Raw genomic sequence first — 16,935 nt, forward strand, 5'->3', positions numbered from 1 at the left:
TGTGACTATTTGGAGATGAGGGCTTGAAGGAGGTAATTAACGTTAAATAAGGTCATAAGGGTAGGGCCCTCTCCCAATATGTCTGGTGTTCCCATAAGATACAAGAGATCTTTTTTCTCCATGCACACCCAGAGGAAAGGCCATTTGAGGACAGTGAGAAAGTAGCCCTCTGCAGGCCAGGGAGAGAGTTCTTGCCAGGAATCAACCCTGCTGGTACCTTGATCTTGGACTTCAGCTTCTGAAAATATGAGAAGATATATTTGTATTTAAGCCACTCAATCTGCCATTTTGTTATGGCAGCCTGAGCAGACTAATATAGTTGATTAATCAAAAGATTGGTTAAAATAGGAAATCACAAAAATTACATGTGCCTTAAACTTTATGAAATAAAATTGACATACTGTGAACTGCACTTATTTAAAGTGGACATTTTGATCAGTTGTGACACATATACAGTCATAGGCTGTATAATGACACTGATCAACGTCAGACTGCATATGCAACATGTCCCACGAGATGACAATGGAGATGAACAGTTCCTGTTGCCTAGAGACGCAACTGTTGGAAAGGCATTATATGTATGTGGTGATGTTGGTGTGAACTTACTGTCTTGCCAGTCTTATGAAAGTATAGCACATACAGTTGTGCACAGTACATAATACTTGATAATAAATGGCTACGTGGTTTATGTATTATATTTACTATACTTGTCATGTACTCTTTCTACTTAAATAGAACTAGTTTGTACCCTGGCTGGCGTGGCTCTGTGGATTGAGTGCCGGCCTGTGAATCAAAGGATGTCCGATTCGATTCCCAGTCAGGGTACATGCTGGGTTGTGGGCCAGGTCCCCAGTGCAGGGTGCATGAGAGGCAACCACATGTTGATGTTTCTCTCTCTCCCTTCCCCTCTCTAAATAAATAAAATCTTTAAAAAACCAAGAATAGTTTGCTGTGGTAAAATATGCCATGTTATGCTGGCAGCATCTCATACATCTCCTGTTTACCATGGGACTTAAGATTGAGTCATATTCTCTTGTGCTTGATTTAATCTTGTGTCATTTTAGAAATTCAGTGCAGCCTAAGTGTGCAATTGTAAAGTCTCCAGTAGTGTACAGTAAGCCCTGGGCCTTCACATTCACTCTCCACTCACTCACCCAGAGTAACTTATGCTCCTGAAAGGTCATTTATAGTAAGTACCCTATACAGTTGTACCATATTTTTAATCTTTTATGCCTTTTTTTATTGTACCTTTTCTATGTTTTGATATGTTTAGATACACAAATACCATTGTGTTAGAACTGCCTATAGTATTCAGTACAGAAACATAGTGTACAGGTTTGTAGCCTAGGGCCAGTAGGCTGTATCATGTAACCTAGGTGTGTTGGAGGCCGTGCTGCCATGTAGGTTTGTGTAAGGGCACTCTGAGGTTGGCACGATGACAAAATTGCTTCACACTCTTCCAGAATATGTGCCCTTTGTTAAGCAGTATATGACTGCATGTGTCCTTGAGATCACAACAATTGAGATAATGAACTTATTTATCACCCCCAAAAGATTCCTCATCTCCTTCATAACCGTCTTATTTTATGTGGCTTCTTTTGCTCAGCATAATTTTAAGAGATTCATCTGATAGTTCATTCCTTTTTTATAGCTGAGTAGTATTCCACTGAATATATTAACTGCAATTTGTGTTTTGAGTTTTTTCTTCAATTTTATTGAAATATTTTCCAGCTTTATTGAGAAACAATTGACATAGTGTAAGTTTAAGGCATACAATATGATGGTTTGATATATCGTGTTTCTTATAAAATGTTTACAACAGTAAAGTTAACATGTACTCATCACTTGACATAGTTATAACTTTATGTGTGAGTTAAAAAATTTTAAGACCTATGCACAACTTTCAAAGAATTTTATGGTATCAGGTCTTACGTGTAAGTCTTTACTCCATTTTGAGTTAATTTTTGTGAGTGGTGTAATTTAGGGGTCCAATTTCATTCTTTGGCACATAAATATCCAGTTTCCCAATACCATTCACTGAAGAGAGTATCCTTTCCCTTCTGAGCATTTCTGGCTTGCTTGTCAAATAGTAGTTGAATGTATATATATAAATTATATCTTGATTATGTTCCATTGGTCTGTGTGTTATGCCAACACCATGTATTTTGATTCCTATAGCTTTGTAGTATAGTTTGACCTCCAATGCTTCCCACTTTTTCTTTCTGTCTTAGCTTTGGATATTCAGAGTCTTTGGTGGTTTCATAGGAATTTTAGGATTTTTTTTTCTATTTTTAAAAAAATATGCCACTGGTTCTTGCTGGTGCTGGAGGCTGGGCTCTATCCACAGCTGCCTGGGTTCTCTGATCAGGCTTCTTGGATGGTGGAACCTGAGGCTGTTCTCAGCAGTTGGCAGGCTGTGAATTTGCTTTTCTGCTTGGGCAGGGTAGTAAAATGGTTCTCACAGCCAGCACTCTTGACCCAGGACTCAAATCAGGCAGAACTGCCACTGAGTTCCCTGTCCAGACAGGGCGACTGATTCAGATCAGCAACTGGGCAAATCCACTGGCTGAGATCTTTCCTTGGGGTGCCACTGCAAACAAGAATGTATCTGCCCAAATCTGGGATCTGTTTGCTATAAGCTCTGCCCCTCTTCTCCAATGCTATCTGATTTCCAGTGGTCAAGCTCCCCAAATTTCCCTGGTGATTCCCAGGAAGTGCGACCTTCATTGGCCTCCCTGCAAGTGTCCTGAAATATTGGGGCAACTTGGTGTCCACCTTGGGCTCTCTTTTCCACTAAAGAGATGTAGGCTCTGTGTCCCCTCCCGTGTTGCTGTGTTGGCCTGGGGGAGGGGTGATGTGGTCAGAGTATAGTGGCTCCTTTATCTTTCCAATGTGGTCCAGGATTGTGCTTTCAGCCTCACCACCCCCAGATTCTTGGATTTTCAATGGTACCTTGTCTATGGGTAGTTGTTAGTCGTCTTTTGAAGCAGACTGGGATTTTGAATAACTTATGTTGCCATCTTGATGACATTACCCTACAATTTGTTTATCCATTCATCTGTTGTTGGGTATTTGTGTTGTTTCCAGTTATTGCCTATTAGAAATTAACTGCTGTGAACATTTTGTGTATAGGTCTTTGTATGGACATATACTTAATTTCTCTTGGGTGAATACCCAGCAGTGGAATGGCTGGGTCATAGAGTAGGTATATGTCTAACTTTTTAAGAATCTGCCAAACCAATTTTATTTTCCAAATTGATCATAACATTTTGCATTCCCACCAGAAGTGTAGGATGGTTCCATTTTTTAGACATACTAAATATTTGGTATGGTCAATCTTTTTAACTTTAGCCATTCAAATGTGTATATATAGTAGTATCTCCTTGTGGTTTTTAATCTACATTATCCTAATGACTAATGATGTTGAACATTTTAAAATTTATTTGTCATCTGTGTGTTTTCTTTGGATGTGTCACAAAGTTTGGTGAAGTTTTCCAAAAACTTGCCCATTAAAAAATATTTTTTTACTATTAATTTTAGGGGTGTGTGTGTGTGTGCGAGAGAGAGAGACAGAGAGACAGAGAGAGAGAGAGGGAGATTGAGATCTGTTGTCCTACCCATCCATGCATTCACTGGTTGATTCCTGTAGGTATCCTGACTGGAGATGGAATCTACAACCTTGTCATTTCGGGACAACATTCCAACCAACTGAGCTACCAGCCAGGGCAAAACTTGCCCATTTTTAAACTGGGGCTGTTTGTCTCATCTTGACTTTTAAGAGTTCTTTATATTATCTAGATAAAAATCCTTCAATAAATATCAAATATTTTTTTCAGTCTGTGGGTTGTTTTTTTATGTTCATAATTATATTTTTTGAAAGGGAACTATTTTAGATTTTGAGGAAGCCCAATGTATTGATATTTTTAATAGTTTATGCTTTTGTTTGTGTTGTATTTAATAAATCTTTGTAATACCTGAAGCCTCTAAGATTTTCTCCTGTCTTTCCTTCTAGAAGTTTTATAGTTTTAGCTTTTACATTGAAGGCTATGATCCATGTTGAGTTATTTTTTACGTGACTTGAGGTTTATTTTTGCATGTGATTATTCAGTAGTGTAGTACCAGCTGTTGAAAAGATTGGCCTTTCCCCTTTTAACTACCTTGGTAAGTAGTTGACCAAATATGCAGGTGTCTGTTTCTGGATTCTATTCTGTTCCAATAGTTTGTTTATATCTTAGTACTACACACTCTCAATGACTGTAACTTTCCACTCAGTCTTGAAACTAGGTAATGTAAGTCTTTGAACTGTGTTGTTTTTTCAATGCTGTTTTCTTTGAGTACTGATGCTCTGAGTTCTGTGGCTTTTGTAAATTTTACCTGCCATGCACCATTTTAAATTTTAGTTCCTTAAAGAAGTGAGAACTTAAAGGCACTCATAAACCCATCTGAATACAGAATACATCTAGATTTTTATAATTTCTCCCCGATTGTTGGTAATTTCTTTGTGCATACTTAACTCAATACCAGATTTTTGCTTTACTATTTTGAGCAATTCACTTTGGAGTCTTTCCAAAGCACTCAACATTGTTTTCCGAGAATATTCTCTCTTGTTTACATTTGATTTCAAAGGTTCATATAATAGATTATGTAATTATATAATAACATAACTAACATAAACTGGTTTGGAAACAAACAGAACTCAACTTGGTAAAAATGGGAGTACTCTAGAAAGGGAATAAAAGTCATCAGAATAACAAAGATTTTCTTGTTATATTTCATTTGTCTTTAAAGTAAAGGAATGTTTTTGCACCTCAAACAAGATTCTTTCAAAGTTAGATAATCTAATATAAAAAGCTGAGAGAATATGACCTTTTAAAACAGATTAGTAGTTGCCAGGAATTAAGAAAGTAGCTGCACATTGGAATTTTAAGGTGATGAAACCACTGTATACAGTACTGTGGTTGTAGATACATGATCCTATGTATTTGTCAAAACCCATAGGACTGTAAACAAAGACCAAAGTTTTACTCGATGCACATTTAATCCCCCCAAATCTCAAGTAAGATGTCAGGGGATCTGAAGGTGGAATGTGGACTATGATGAATTTAACTGTATTATAAATGTACGGCATGAACACACCGAAGAGGGTAGAAAAAGGGAGATGACCTAAGTAACTTTGGCACACTGTTTATGACTGGATAGTATAAGTGCCATGGTCCATTTGAGCTTCTAGAACAGAATGCCATAGACTTGGTGGCTTATAAACAGCAGAAATTTATTTCTCATAGTTCTGGATGTTGGGAAATCCAAGCTCAAGACACCAGCAGATTCAGTGTCTGCTGAGGGCTATCTTCCTGATTCACTACCATCTTCTGACTAGGTCCTTACATGGTAGAAGGGGTGAGGGAACTCTCTGGGGCCCCTTAAGCAGAACAAACAATATGCATTAACTCTGAAAGATGTTATCTTTTTACAGGGAAAGATATTCCCATACAAAGCAATAAACCCAAAGCAAAGCACAAGCTGTGAGGACTCATTTCTTGGTAAGGAAATGCTCCTGGTCAAGGCTGAGTGCATGAAAGACTGTATGCAAGAGACTGCCTTTCCACACAAGAGGCAATTAAGGTTAAATGAGGTCATAAGGGTAAATCCCTAATCTGATGAGATTGATGTCCTTCTAAGAGGGCAAACAGACACTCAAGAGTTCTCATTCTCCCCCTGCCATGTAAGGACACAGTGAGAAGGTGTTTACAAGCCAGGAAGAGAGCTCTCACCAGGACCTGAATCCACTGGCCTCTTGATCAGTGACTTCTAGTGCCAGACCTGTGAAAATAAAGTTCTGTCGTTTAAGTCACCCAGTGTGCGGTACTTTATTATGGCAGCCTGAGCAGACCAATAGAGGCACCAAACACTTCTTCCTTCTAGTCTCCTACTCTAGGTTGGTTCATGGTGTTTTTGGACAAGGGTGGTTGGTACCTAATGTGACAGCAGTCACTTATTTTGAACAATGGGACACTGTGCTAGGCACTTTTCATTTGTCGTCTCATTTATTCCTAAGTGCAGGTAGTGTTACCCCTAACTTACAGTTGAGGAAAGGAGCTCAAAGAAGTAATTTGCCTGAGATAGCACTGCTAGGAAGAGGCTAAACTGTGGATCAGACCCAGGCAGCCAAGGATCCCAAAGTGCATATTCTTTGTATGGTAGCATTCTGCAATAGGGATGTGGTGGCTTTCCAGTCAGGGATCTTTGAAGAATCTAGTAGTAATGGACAGGCCTCTCTCGTCCAGCCACACTTTTTTGTGGCTATAGTGACTGTAAAATATATGTAAGAGCACTCAAATTCCTCAGTGTGATGACTGTGTAAATGAGGTTAATAATATCACTAATGCAGTCCAAAAACATGATTTTAGAAGTCAGCATCTCCCATTTAGTATTTTCCACTTGCCCGACAGCCAAACTGTGAAAGACAGGAGGCTGGGAGTCCACCTACAGGGAGACAAGACTTGATGGAACAAAAGTCTATCATATAGGGCTCTTTACCATTAGGCACAAAGGCAATGGAACACTTTTTATGATTACAAAAGGCCCTTCAAGGCTAAATTTCCTTGAGGAATGAGGAGAATGAAATGCTTACGCCAGAAGAGACTGCCCAATACAGAACCTCCTTTTGCTCCATTCATTAGTCTGGTCATTCATTCATGCATGTAGTACTGCCATGAAAACATCGAAATAGGCAAGTTGAGTCCACTGTGGTCAATACATTTAAGAACGATTAATGTTAGTGGTAATTTATATGAATTCTTCTTCTTCTTTAACCTAGAGGTAATAGGAACAGGTCTACTTCTAGAGCCTGTGCTCTGCTTGGATAAATTCGGCTTAAATCCTCCATGCTCCCAGCGCTGTGATCCCTTCCTGCTTCCTGAGCAAGGGCTTGTCTTTTAAGGACTCCTGTCAGCTCCTGAATTTCACAAGGCTGCTACGGACGTTATACCGGTTAGAAGACTGTCCAAAATAGGAGAGCTCAGAATTTGGGGGGTGAGGGAGGACGTTCAGGCGTTTTGCCAGAAGACCCACGTCTTGTAAACGGCTAGTAAAAGAAACAGGGCTGTTTCAACGCAACGAGAATAGCCAACTACTAACAAGTAGGTAAAGATTCAAGGACCAGTTGTCAAAGTGCTGGTGCTTGGCAAACTATGTTTCTCTGATACAGGGAACAATACATTCTGCCACTCAGGTGAAAGACGGCCCACGTAGCGGCATCTCCGGTTTGGTCACTTCACGGACAAGAAAAGACTTGAAAGGGATGCACCCTGACGTCCGAAGAGGACGAGCAGCTAGGTCCCGAGACCGCCCCGAGTCAGGCCACAGGACGACAGCTGCAGGACGCCCTTGTGCGAAGGAGCCGGGATAAGAGGGGTGGCCGAAAGCACTGGAGGTCTCAGGTCCGCGGCTGGGACTCCGGCGCTCTCCTCCGGTCCGTCTGCGCCCGCGATTGTCCCTCGGCATCTTCAGCCCGCCCCTTCCGGAGCTCAACCAATCGTAGCCCGGGGTCGGGGAGGAGACGGCGTAGCGGGGTCCGGAAGCAGGGGCTCGGCTGCTCAGCTCAGCTGCGACCGGTCCTGCCGGCACTGCGCGCAGCCGCACGGCTGCAGGCGGGACCTGGAGGTGAGTGCGGACCTGGGGGTGTGTGCTGGCCCTGGCCAGGGCCCTGCCGCCCAAAGGAGCCTTTGCACGGCTCCTTTGCACACCTCTCGGCTTCCAAGCTCCTTCCTAGTCGCGCGCCGGCTCCCGAGTCCGTGTCCTTGTGTGGCCTGGTGCTGACGAAGTTCAGCATGCCTGGGGCATTTGAACCTAGAAGGAGAGGCTCCAACCCAAGTCCGGAGCAGAATTTGAGTCCCAGGCTGCTGCAGCCTTGGACTCTGTCGTTGGAGCCGCTGCGAGTCCCGGCAGGGAGGGGGCGGGGCTGGGCGTGTGCATTTCCACCCGCAGCGTTTTCAACTTGCTGCAACGCCAGCAGGTGCAGCCGCAGGCGCAGCACTGCGGAGCCAGACCTCAGGACAGCGGGTCAGCAGCTGAGACACCTTCCATCCCTTCAGCCCCATTTCGAGTCTCATCGCTACTTTGGGCACCAACGTGTTGGACTGTTCTGGCCTCACTGCCATCACATTCAGGTCGTGTGAGGGGAAAAGTGTGACTTTACAAGGTGTGATACGAGACCCTGGCCTGTTGCCCATCTCCGTTTGATCAGAGGCCACTAGGGTGATAAAAGGGATTCTCTGCCAGGATTTATTTAATTTAATTTATTTTTAGAGAGAAGAGAAAGGAGGGAGAAAGAGCGAGAGAAACATCGATTGGTTGCCTCTCACACGCCCCAGTGGGGGGCCTGGCCCACAACCCAGGCACTTGCCCTGGCTGGAATCTAACTGGCGGGAGGATACTCAGGCTACTGAGCCACACCAGTCAGGGTAGCAGGGTTTAGTTTTTTAAAAATTGTGTGTAATTGACTGTTCGTAAACTTTTTCTTATTTTTTACTATTTACTGTAAAGGAGAATTGTTGTCTCACTTCCGGAAGGTAAAGAGTCACACTGCTCTGATAGGCCTCCCCTCCTCCTTGCAGTAGTTAATTATCATTTGGAACATCATGGTTTGTGTGCTTGAAGCTGGCAGGACCCCTGGTCTCATTCCACCCTGGAGGCGCTAGTGCAGTATTTTTCCACAGTGCTTGGTTCTTGGTTCCTTTGACTGTTGAGTAATTTCCTCTCCATATCTATTGTCCTCACAATCTGTCTGGATCTGGTAAAGTGCTGTTGATTTTTTCTGAGAAAGGAAACAAAGGAATAGATCGCTCAAGTGCTGTTGGCTGTCGCCTTTGCTCGCAATTGGAGTATAATGTAAGTTACAATTTAAACATTTCAGAAAGGCCATTCTTGAAGTAACACTTCCTGACTACATTGTAGTAGTGGTTCTGCTACTTGGCTCTCCATTAAAATCATATGGAGAACTTTTTAAAAAGCTGTTTCTTGCACCTTACCCCACAGATTCTGTCTGATTCATTTGGTGGGGTGTCTTTTAGGCACTAGTATTTTTAAAGGTTCCAAGATGATAATGTGCATGTAAGGTTGAAGACCATTGTCTATCAGTGTCCCCTGTTTTTTCTTATAACAGTTACTACTCTGTGACTTACTTAACTGATTTGTTTATTTCTCTACCTCCTTCCTCCACCATCAGTGAAGGAATAGGCAGGCACCCGGGCCTGTGAGTGGAGAGGTATGAAGGAGAAATGGGATCTGGGAAAACAAGTCCTGCAGACCAGTCACCCTGCTTCATCTTTGCCCAAGTACTGACCTTATTTGGTTGACCCATCATTGTCATTGTCTTACATGAGTCTCTTTCTCTCTCCTTAGACCCTACCCTGTTAATAAGTTTAAGGTCTTACTCAGCACCCTGTGAAAAATACAGCCGCTCTTTGTAAAGTTTAGATATAAACATTTAAGTTTGGATCTATTCCATGTAAATCTGTGCTTTGGACTTTTATGTGGCACAGTTCATGTATTCTGAATTAAAATTGCAGACACTTGCTCTGACAAGTACAATTACAGGTCTTAGTATGTAGGATGGGGACCGTCTCCCCAAAACTGGGCACATAATTGTCCTCTAAAATATTTGTGGAATGTTTGTTTAAGAACATTAACTCCCTAGAGGATGGGGTTGCTGCCTAATTTTCTGTTTAGTACTGAACTCAAGTGTTTCATTTGTGTTACCGACAATTGTAATTCCAAGCGATGTAAGCAATCACTTTGTAATTCTCTTGTGAGATAATGGATAGGAAGGCAGTTGCCTAATGGCAGTCTAGGGTTATTGCCACAGGCCATAAAAAATTAGATTGGCTGGTAAGTAGTCTTAATCAACATTTGGCAAAACAGACCATGCATTTTACTTTTTGCTTGTCTCTTAATATGAAGCATGAGTAAGTGGTGGACTGACCCTTCAGAAAGATTTGAAAATAGGACTGGTCAAGTTTAGATTCCCTGTGGAGCAATTACAACTTTTAGATTTGTCTGGATGCCTCTTGTTTTCTGTAGGGGTATGATGAATTTTTGAACCACTTGATTATTATAGTCTTTAAGAAAAGTAACACAGGGAGCTTTATAGTTTTGTTTATTTTCAGCCATATTGCTGTTTATAAAATTTTGACACTCGGCTCAGATCTGAGAGTGGTTTGCCATATTTATGTATAGATAACCAGTAGTACTGGTTTTTATTGGTAGGAAAGGAAATGTTCCTACCTCTACCCCTTCCACTATTTTGTACTGAAGTCTATGTACACCTTTGCTGTAAAGTTGTACTCTTTATTTCAGGTATTTTTTTCTTTACTTAATTTTCAGTATCTTTAACTTGTACATTGTGCTTATCTTTGTTGCAGCAAGAGTAATGGTATAAAAATGAAAAAAACTCAACATGTGCTTTCAATGTGGCAAGAAAAGAATAAGGGCTGGTCTCAGGATTGCTTGAGGTCAGGACTTTACACTGGAAGAAAGGTAGATGTAATCTTAAATTTCTTAGTTCTAATAAGCTTCTCTTCTTGGGAACTGGAAATTTCCCAGAAAAGAAGGTAAATTACATTTATTCTTTTATTGTTTTGGTTGATCTAGGAAACTTTTTTCCAGAGTCATTTCCGTCTAGCGCTTTTATTACTCAGTTCTAAGTACAATCTGAGCTATTAAAGGATATTTTCCTGCTTTCTTTGTAAATGGTTTTTTGTTATACTTCCTTTTTTTAACATTTGTAGGAGAATCACAGAAACCTGTTACATATTTCTTTTTTTACCTTGAAACCTTTTGTTTTACTTATTAACTTAAATTTTATTTTTCCATTACAGTTTACGTTCAGTATTATTTTGTACTAGTTTCAGGTGTATAGTATAGTGGTTAAACAACCATATACTTTACAGGTATTTCTAATACCCATTTGTCTATAATGGGTATTACACCCATTATAATACCCATTCTGTCATGATTTCCCCTCATAAAGGCAAAATAAAAATCATCAACACAAGATTGCCTTTTGGCCGTACTTTCACAAAAGGAAGCACTATAATTGCAACCTGCTATGCCATTGCAGTGTTACTGCCTATATTTCCTACTCTGTACTCTACATTCCCCCGACTCTTTTGTAACTACAAATTTGTACTTCTTAATCTCTTCACCTCTTTCACCGAGTCCCTCTGGCAATCATCAGTCTGTTCTCTGCATCTATTTGTCCATTTCTATTTTGTTTGTTAATGTTGTTCTTTAAAATCCACATACAAGTGAAATCATATGATATTTGTCTTTCTCTGACTGTCTTATTTCACTAAGCTTAACACCCTTTAGGTCTGTCCATGCTATTTCAAATGGTAAGATTTCATTTTTTATGACTGAGTAATATTCCATCGCATATGTGTACCACAGCATTTTTGTTCACTTGATCATGGTGTATGATCTTTTTATTGTATAGCTGAACTTGGATGGCTAATATTTTGTTGAGGATTGTTGCATCTGTGTCTATCAGGGTATGGGCCTGTAATTTTCTTTCTTTGTAGTGTCTTTATTTGATTTTGGAATCAGATAATGCTGGTGTTATAAAATGAGCTTGGGAGTTTTACCTCCTCTTGAACTTTTTGAAATAGTTTGAGGAGGCTAGGTATTTTTTGTTCTTTGAATGTTTGGTAGAATTCACCTGTGCTAGTTGGGAGTTTTTAAAAATTTATTTTATTATTATAAATTGATATAATTATATCAATTTATATAATTATATAATTGATTAAATTTATATTTATTTTATAAATTGAAATTTATTTTTCAATTGTAGTCACTTTCAGTATTATTTGTATTGGTTTCAGGTGTATAGCATAGTGACTAGACAATCATATACAAAGTGTCCTGCTATTTCCAGTATCCACCTGGCACGATACATAGTTACCATCATCTTATTGACTATATTTTTATGATGTACTTTACCTCCCTGTGACTGCTCTGAAACTACTAATTTGAACTTCTTAATCTCTTCACCTCTTTTACCCAGTCCCCCAATCACCCTTCCCTCTGGTAATCACCAGTCTGGTCTCTATGTCTATGAGTCTGTTTTAATTTTGTTTATTTGTTTACTTTGTTCTTTGGATTCCACCTGAGTGAAATCACATGGTATTTGTCTATCTCTGACTGGTTTATTTCACTGAGCATAATGTCCTCTAGGTTCATCCATGCTGTCGCAAATGATGAGATTTTATTTTTTAAGACCGAGTAATATTCCATTGTGTAAATGTACCATAGCTATTTTATCCTCTCATCTGGTGATGGGCACTTGGGCTGCTTCCATGTCTTAGTCATTCTAAATAATGCTGTAGTGCACATAGGGGTGCATATAATTTTTTGACTTAGTGTTTCGGGATTCTTTGCATAAATATGTTGGGAGTTTTATGATTACTGCTTCAGTTTTGTGGATTGTTATCCTTCTGTTCCATTTTTCTGTTTTCTGGTTTCAGTCTTGGAACAGTGTATGTTTCTAGGAATGTATGCATTTTTTTCCAGATTGTCTAATTTGTTTTCATATAATTGTTCATAGTATTTTCTTATAATCCTTTGCATTTCTATGGTGACAGTTGTTACTGCTCCTGTTGAATTTCTGATTTTATATTTGGGTCATCTTTTATTATTGATGTGTCTGGTTAAAGGTTTATCAATTTTGTTTGTCTTGTCAAAGGACCGATTCTTCGTTTCATTGATCTTTTGTATTGTTTTTTTGAGAGTCTGTTTTGATAATTTCCACTGTGATTTTTATTATTTTCTTTCTTCTACTTACTTTGGGCTTTGTTTTTTTGTTGTTTTCTAATTCCTTTAGGTGTCAGGTTAGATTGTTTATAGAGTGTTCTTGTTTCTTGAGGTGGGCCTGTATTGCTATGAATTTTCCTTCTTAGGACTGATTTTGGATTGTTGTGTTTTCATTTTCATTTGTCTTAAGGCATCTTTTAATTTTTTTCCTTGATCTCTTTGTTAACCCAGTCATTGTTTAGTAACATGTTATTTAGCCTCCATATGTTTGTGTATTTTTTCATTGTGGTCAGAAAAGATGTTTGATATGATTTCAATCTTCTGAAATTTATTGAGACTTGTTTTGTGTCTTAACATGTGATTTATTCTGGAAAATGTTCCATGTGCACTTGAAAAGAAGGTATATTCTGCTGCTTTGGGGTGAAATGCTCTGAACATGTCAATTAAATTCATCTGGTCCAGTACGTAACTTGAGGCTACTGTTTCCTTATTTTCTGTCTAGATGATCTATCCATTGATGTAAATCAGATATTAAATTTTCCTACTTTGACTGTATTACTGTCAATTTTTTCCTTTATGTCCATCAATATTCGCTTTATATATTTAGGTGTTCCTATGTCAGGTGCATACATGTTTACAAGGGTTGTAGCCTCTTGTGCATTGTTCTCTTTATCATTGTAGTGTCCTTTTTTGTCTCTTATTATAGGCTTTGTTTTAAAGTCTTAAATTTTTCATTTTAAATTAATTTTGTTTTCCTATATTAGATTTAAAGCCTTGTTTCTCCTTCTGTCATATCCTTAGTTACTACTTTTAGAAACCAGCTTTATTTGTAATAGTTGGGATTTTTATGTCCTGGTATACAATCAGGACATAAAGATAAAGGCGAAGGAGGTCTCCCCTCTTTGCAGGAGTACTTTGAAGAAAACTGGCCAAGGGTGACAAATGTCAATATTTTAGTATATGTATTTTCAAAGAGAGCTCCGTTTGGTACTCTTCAGGCTCCACCTAATTAGATATACAAACGGCCTCTCAAATCTTAATGCTCTACTGCTCATAGCAGGAAGTCTGGTCTTTTCTCATCATGGTCCTCCATAATGATTTTCAGTAGAAGCCCCTGGCCATGAGAGGCTTTTTGCATGTTTGCATTGCTGTATATGGCCCTACCGTTTCTTTAGCTCTGGGATCTGCTGCCCTTGCCATCCTTCTGCACCACTGACCGCTGCTGTGCTGCTGCTGACTTGCTCTGGACCACACTGACGTCTAAACTGACGGTGTTCACCAAGTACACAGGCTATGCCTGCTATGGTGCAGCTAAATTCCTGTGGAGTCTCACCTCTGGGCTTCTCCCTCTCTAGCCATCAGGGAAACCTGATTCTTATGGCCAACTCCTCGAGAAGAATTTCTACAGAGGAGCAGTTGTGGTCCTGATGACAGCATCACTGCCTCTATTTCACAGCCTTTTCTTCCGAGACTATCCGGGCATTTCAGCATGGGGGTGGGAGGGTGAATGTTGGAGAGGGGCAGTGTTGGGGGCTGGGAAATGGTTCAGTGTGTGCAGCCTTTCGCAGTGCCTGGCATCTCTATGGAGGTGGCCAGGGGTAGTGGATTTATTCTTCTTTAATTTAGGAGAGCAACTGCCTTTTGCCTAATATGAGTATACATAAGCTTTTCCAGGGGGATGCCTGACATGGAGTACAGTGTGCAGTATAGACTAGGCCTCCATAACTATTTGTTATGTGGGATGTTGAATCTACTGATACCATGTAAAGAGCTAAGTACTGTGAGAGGGTCAAAAATATGATACATTATCATCATTAAGTTGTGTTTTTTGTGATATGTGGTTTCTGTTTCTCTTCTTAATATGGCCATAAATGGTATAGTCTAGGTGGGAGATAAATACATACAAATATAGAGATCATCTAAGAAGTGAAAATCTTAAGTGCTATGGGAATTTTGAGGATGGAGAGTATGTTGCAATAGCTTAGCCTTGCCTTCTTTATGAAGCTGGGAAGAGGAAGGGTTGCCATCGTCCTGGTGGTACGGAAATGAATTAGGCAGGGGGAGTAGGTGAGCGAGGGAAGAGAGGGCTTACCAGTCCAACACAAAGCTGCAGGGAGCGGTGGTGCAGCTGAGGTGTTCGAGGTCTGCACCATGGCTATCCTCGCTTTTCACCTTTCCCTGTCCCCTGTGTCTTTCATCGAAAGCCTCCGTGGAAATAAAATACTAGCACTTTCTCTGCTTACCTATATCAAAACAGCAACTGGAGAGAGCATTTTGAATTCATTACATGGGAGAACAGGAGCAGCAGACTCTGAAGTCCTCTACCTCTAGCAGATGTGATGAAGGGTTTGGGTGGCCTGTTACTCCTTAAGCTTAGCTTTCATCTCCTACATCTTCAGGACAGTTGTCTTTCCTCCTGTGACTTGTCACTTAGTGGAGGGAGCATTGGGAACACTTATGTGTTGGTGGGGCGGGAGACTCAAAGGGGAATGTTTCCCGTCTTCTGCCATACAGAGGAACTGTGCCTTCTGTTTTCCAGAGTATGTCAGAAGTCCTCATAAAATCACAATGTTTCCTCTTAATGCTCTTTAAATAAAGTTACTCCAATAATGTTACATAACTTGCACTATAATGGAATTGATTTTATTTACTTAGACTTCTGTAGAAATTTAACAGTTACTTTAACTTTAAAGTTTCTGAGAATTTAAAGACATTGTTTTTTTGCTTTGTTAAAAATGTAAAACCTAAATAGGTAGTATGATCAATATAATTGTATTTACACAGAAGCCTGGGGTTGGGTTTCAGTCAGCTGTCTGGATATGGACTAGATGTTACTCCGCTCTGGCTCTTGGCTTTCTCAGCTTGACTGGGCTTTTGAGGTTAAAGAAGAGGAAATGTGGTATTTTTCCTCTTACTCCATCCCAGGCTATTACAGTTTGTGATGTGTTTTCTGATTTCTCCTCTTTGCAGGAGTCCTTTGAAGAAAAATGTGCTTCTTAAATCAATCCCAGCTTCTCCTTTACACGAAGAACTCTTAAAGATGCTAGTAGAAAAAAAAAAAATTAAGCTGAAAACTCACCTGCAACTCAGGAAAACAAAGACATGGAGTTTTAAGGAGTGAAGGTAGCATGGTGTCAGTCATGGGTGACCACGACACAGCCAGATGATGGGGATCAGTTTCTTAAAACTACGGCCTTTGTGCTGTGTGCTTGCAGTGCTGATGGTGGTGGTGCTGGTCATCAATGTCACTCAGGTGGAGGTGAGTATTCAGTGTGCTGTTTCACATAGATACCCTGGGAAATGTTTATCATCAGGAAACTTATCCTGGTCACAGTTCTTGTTTAAATTAATTCATTAAGTATTTGAGTGCCTGTGATGGTTATAAACTGTGCTAGTCAGCAAGGGTACAGTGGTGAAGACAGCAGACAAGATTTCTTCATCTGTGGAACTTCTATTCTAAATGTGCATGAGAGAAAATATTAACATAAGTAATTATAATCAATAATAAAGGATAATTAGAGATTGTGAAAGGTACTATACAGGGAAGTGGGCTACTACTCCAGACTAGCTTCTGGGTGATGAAGGAAAGCCTTTTCAAGAGGGGTCCTTTTGACTGACTCCTGGCAAAAAACTAAAGGAGTATTTCAGCAAGGGAGTTGATGATGAGTCTGTTTTGAAGACCACTATAAGGCACTCAAGGGCATAGATCATGTCTTACTGGATCCTCAGTAGTGCCTGGCACCAAGAGGTACTCAGTATTTGCCTCCCCGCATACCTGCCAGCCCCTGCGTTAACTAGCACGAAAATTTTTGGAGTAGTTTCTATATGAAATGGTGCTGTCCCCTTTAATTTTGTTGGCTTGTAGTCCTTCTCAGGTTTCAGGTTCAACCTAATTATGGTATTTCTTTGTTTATTGGGTTTTGCTGTGTACTGCCTATTTGGTTCCCCCAAACATCCCAACCTTTTGGGAGCTCAGGTTATTGTTCTCTTTTAGGCTTTTAGGTGTTTTTTTCCCCAGCTTCTAGTGGTTGCATTGCACACATACGTTCTTAAGTATGCTGCCGAATATTGGAGTGGTATACCCGCTGGATATCTCCCAAGTTCTCTCTCTGCGTAGCTCTTTGCTCC

At 40.1% G+C, this 16,935-nt stretch overlaps 1 protein-coding gene across 5 annotated transcripts in view; it reads left to right on the plus strand.

The window, feature by feature from the left end:
* Window positions 1-7,571: 7,571 nt before the first annotated feature.
* NXPE3 (neurexophilin and PC-esterase domain family member 3) overlaps window positions 7,572-16,935 on the plus strand; it is a 38,913-nt gene continuing 29,549 nt past the window's right edge. The window contains exons 1-3 of one of the 5 annotated variants that reach the window (XM_045851569.1): window positions 7,572-7,662; window positions 8,012-8,168; window positions 15,778-16,066. In XM_045851569.1, the coding sequence (XP_045707525.1) occupies window positions 15,971-16,066 (96 nt within the window). In that variant the 5' untranslated portion in view covers window positions 7,572-7,662; window positions 8,012-8,168; window positions 15,778-15,970. The other 4 variants (XM_045851570.1, XM_045851571.1, XM_045851568.1 and 1 more) reach the window with 4 other exon arrangements.

Source organism: Phyllostomus hastatus, unplaced genomic scaffold (assembly GCF_019186645.2).
Source record: "Phyllostomus hastatus isolate PE091 unplaced genomic scaffold, TTU_PhHast_1.1 phas_contig_86, whole genome shotgun sequence".
Classification (NCBI taxonomy): Eukaryota; Metazoa; Chordata; class Mammalia; order Chiroptera; family Phyllostomidae; genus Phyllostomus; species Phyllostomus hastatus.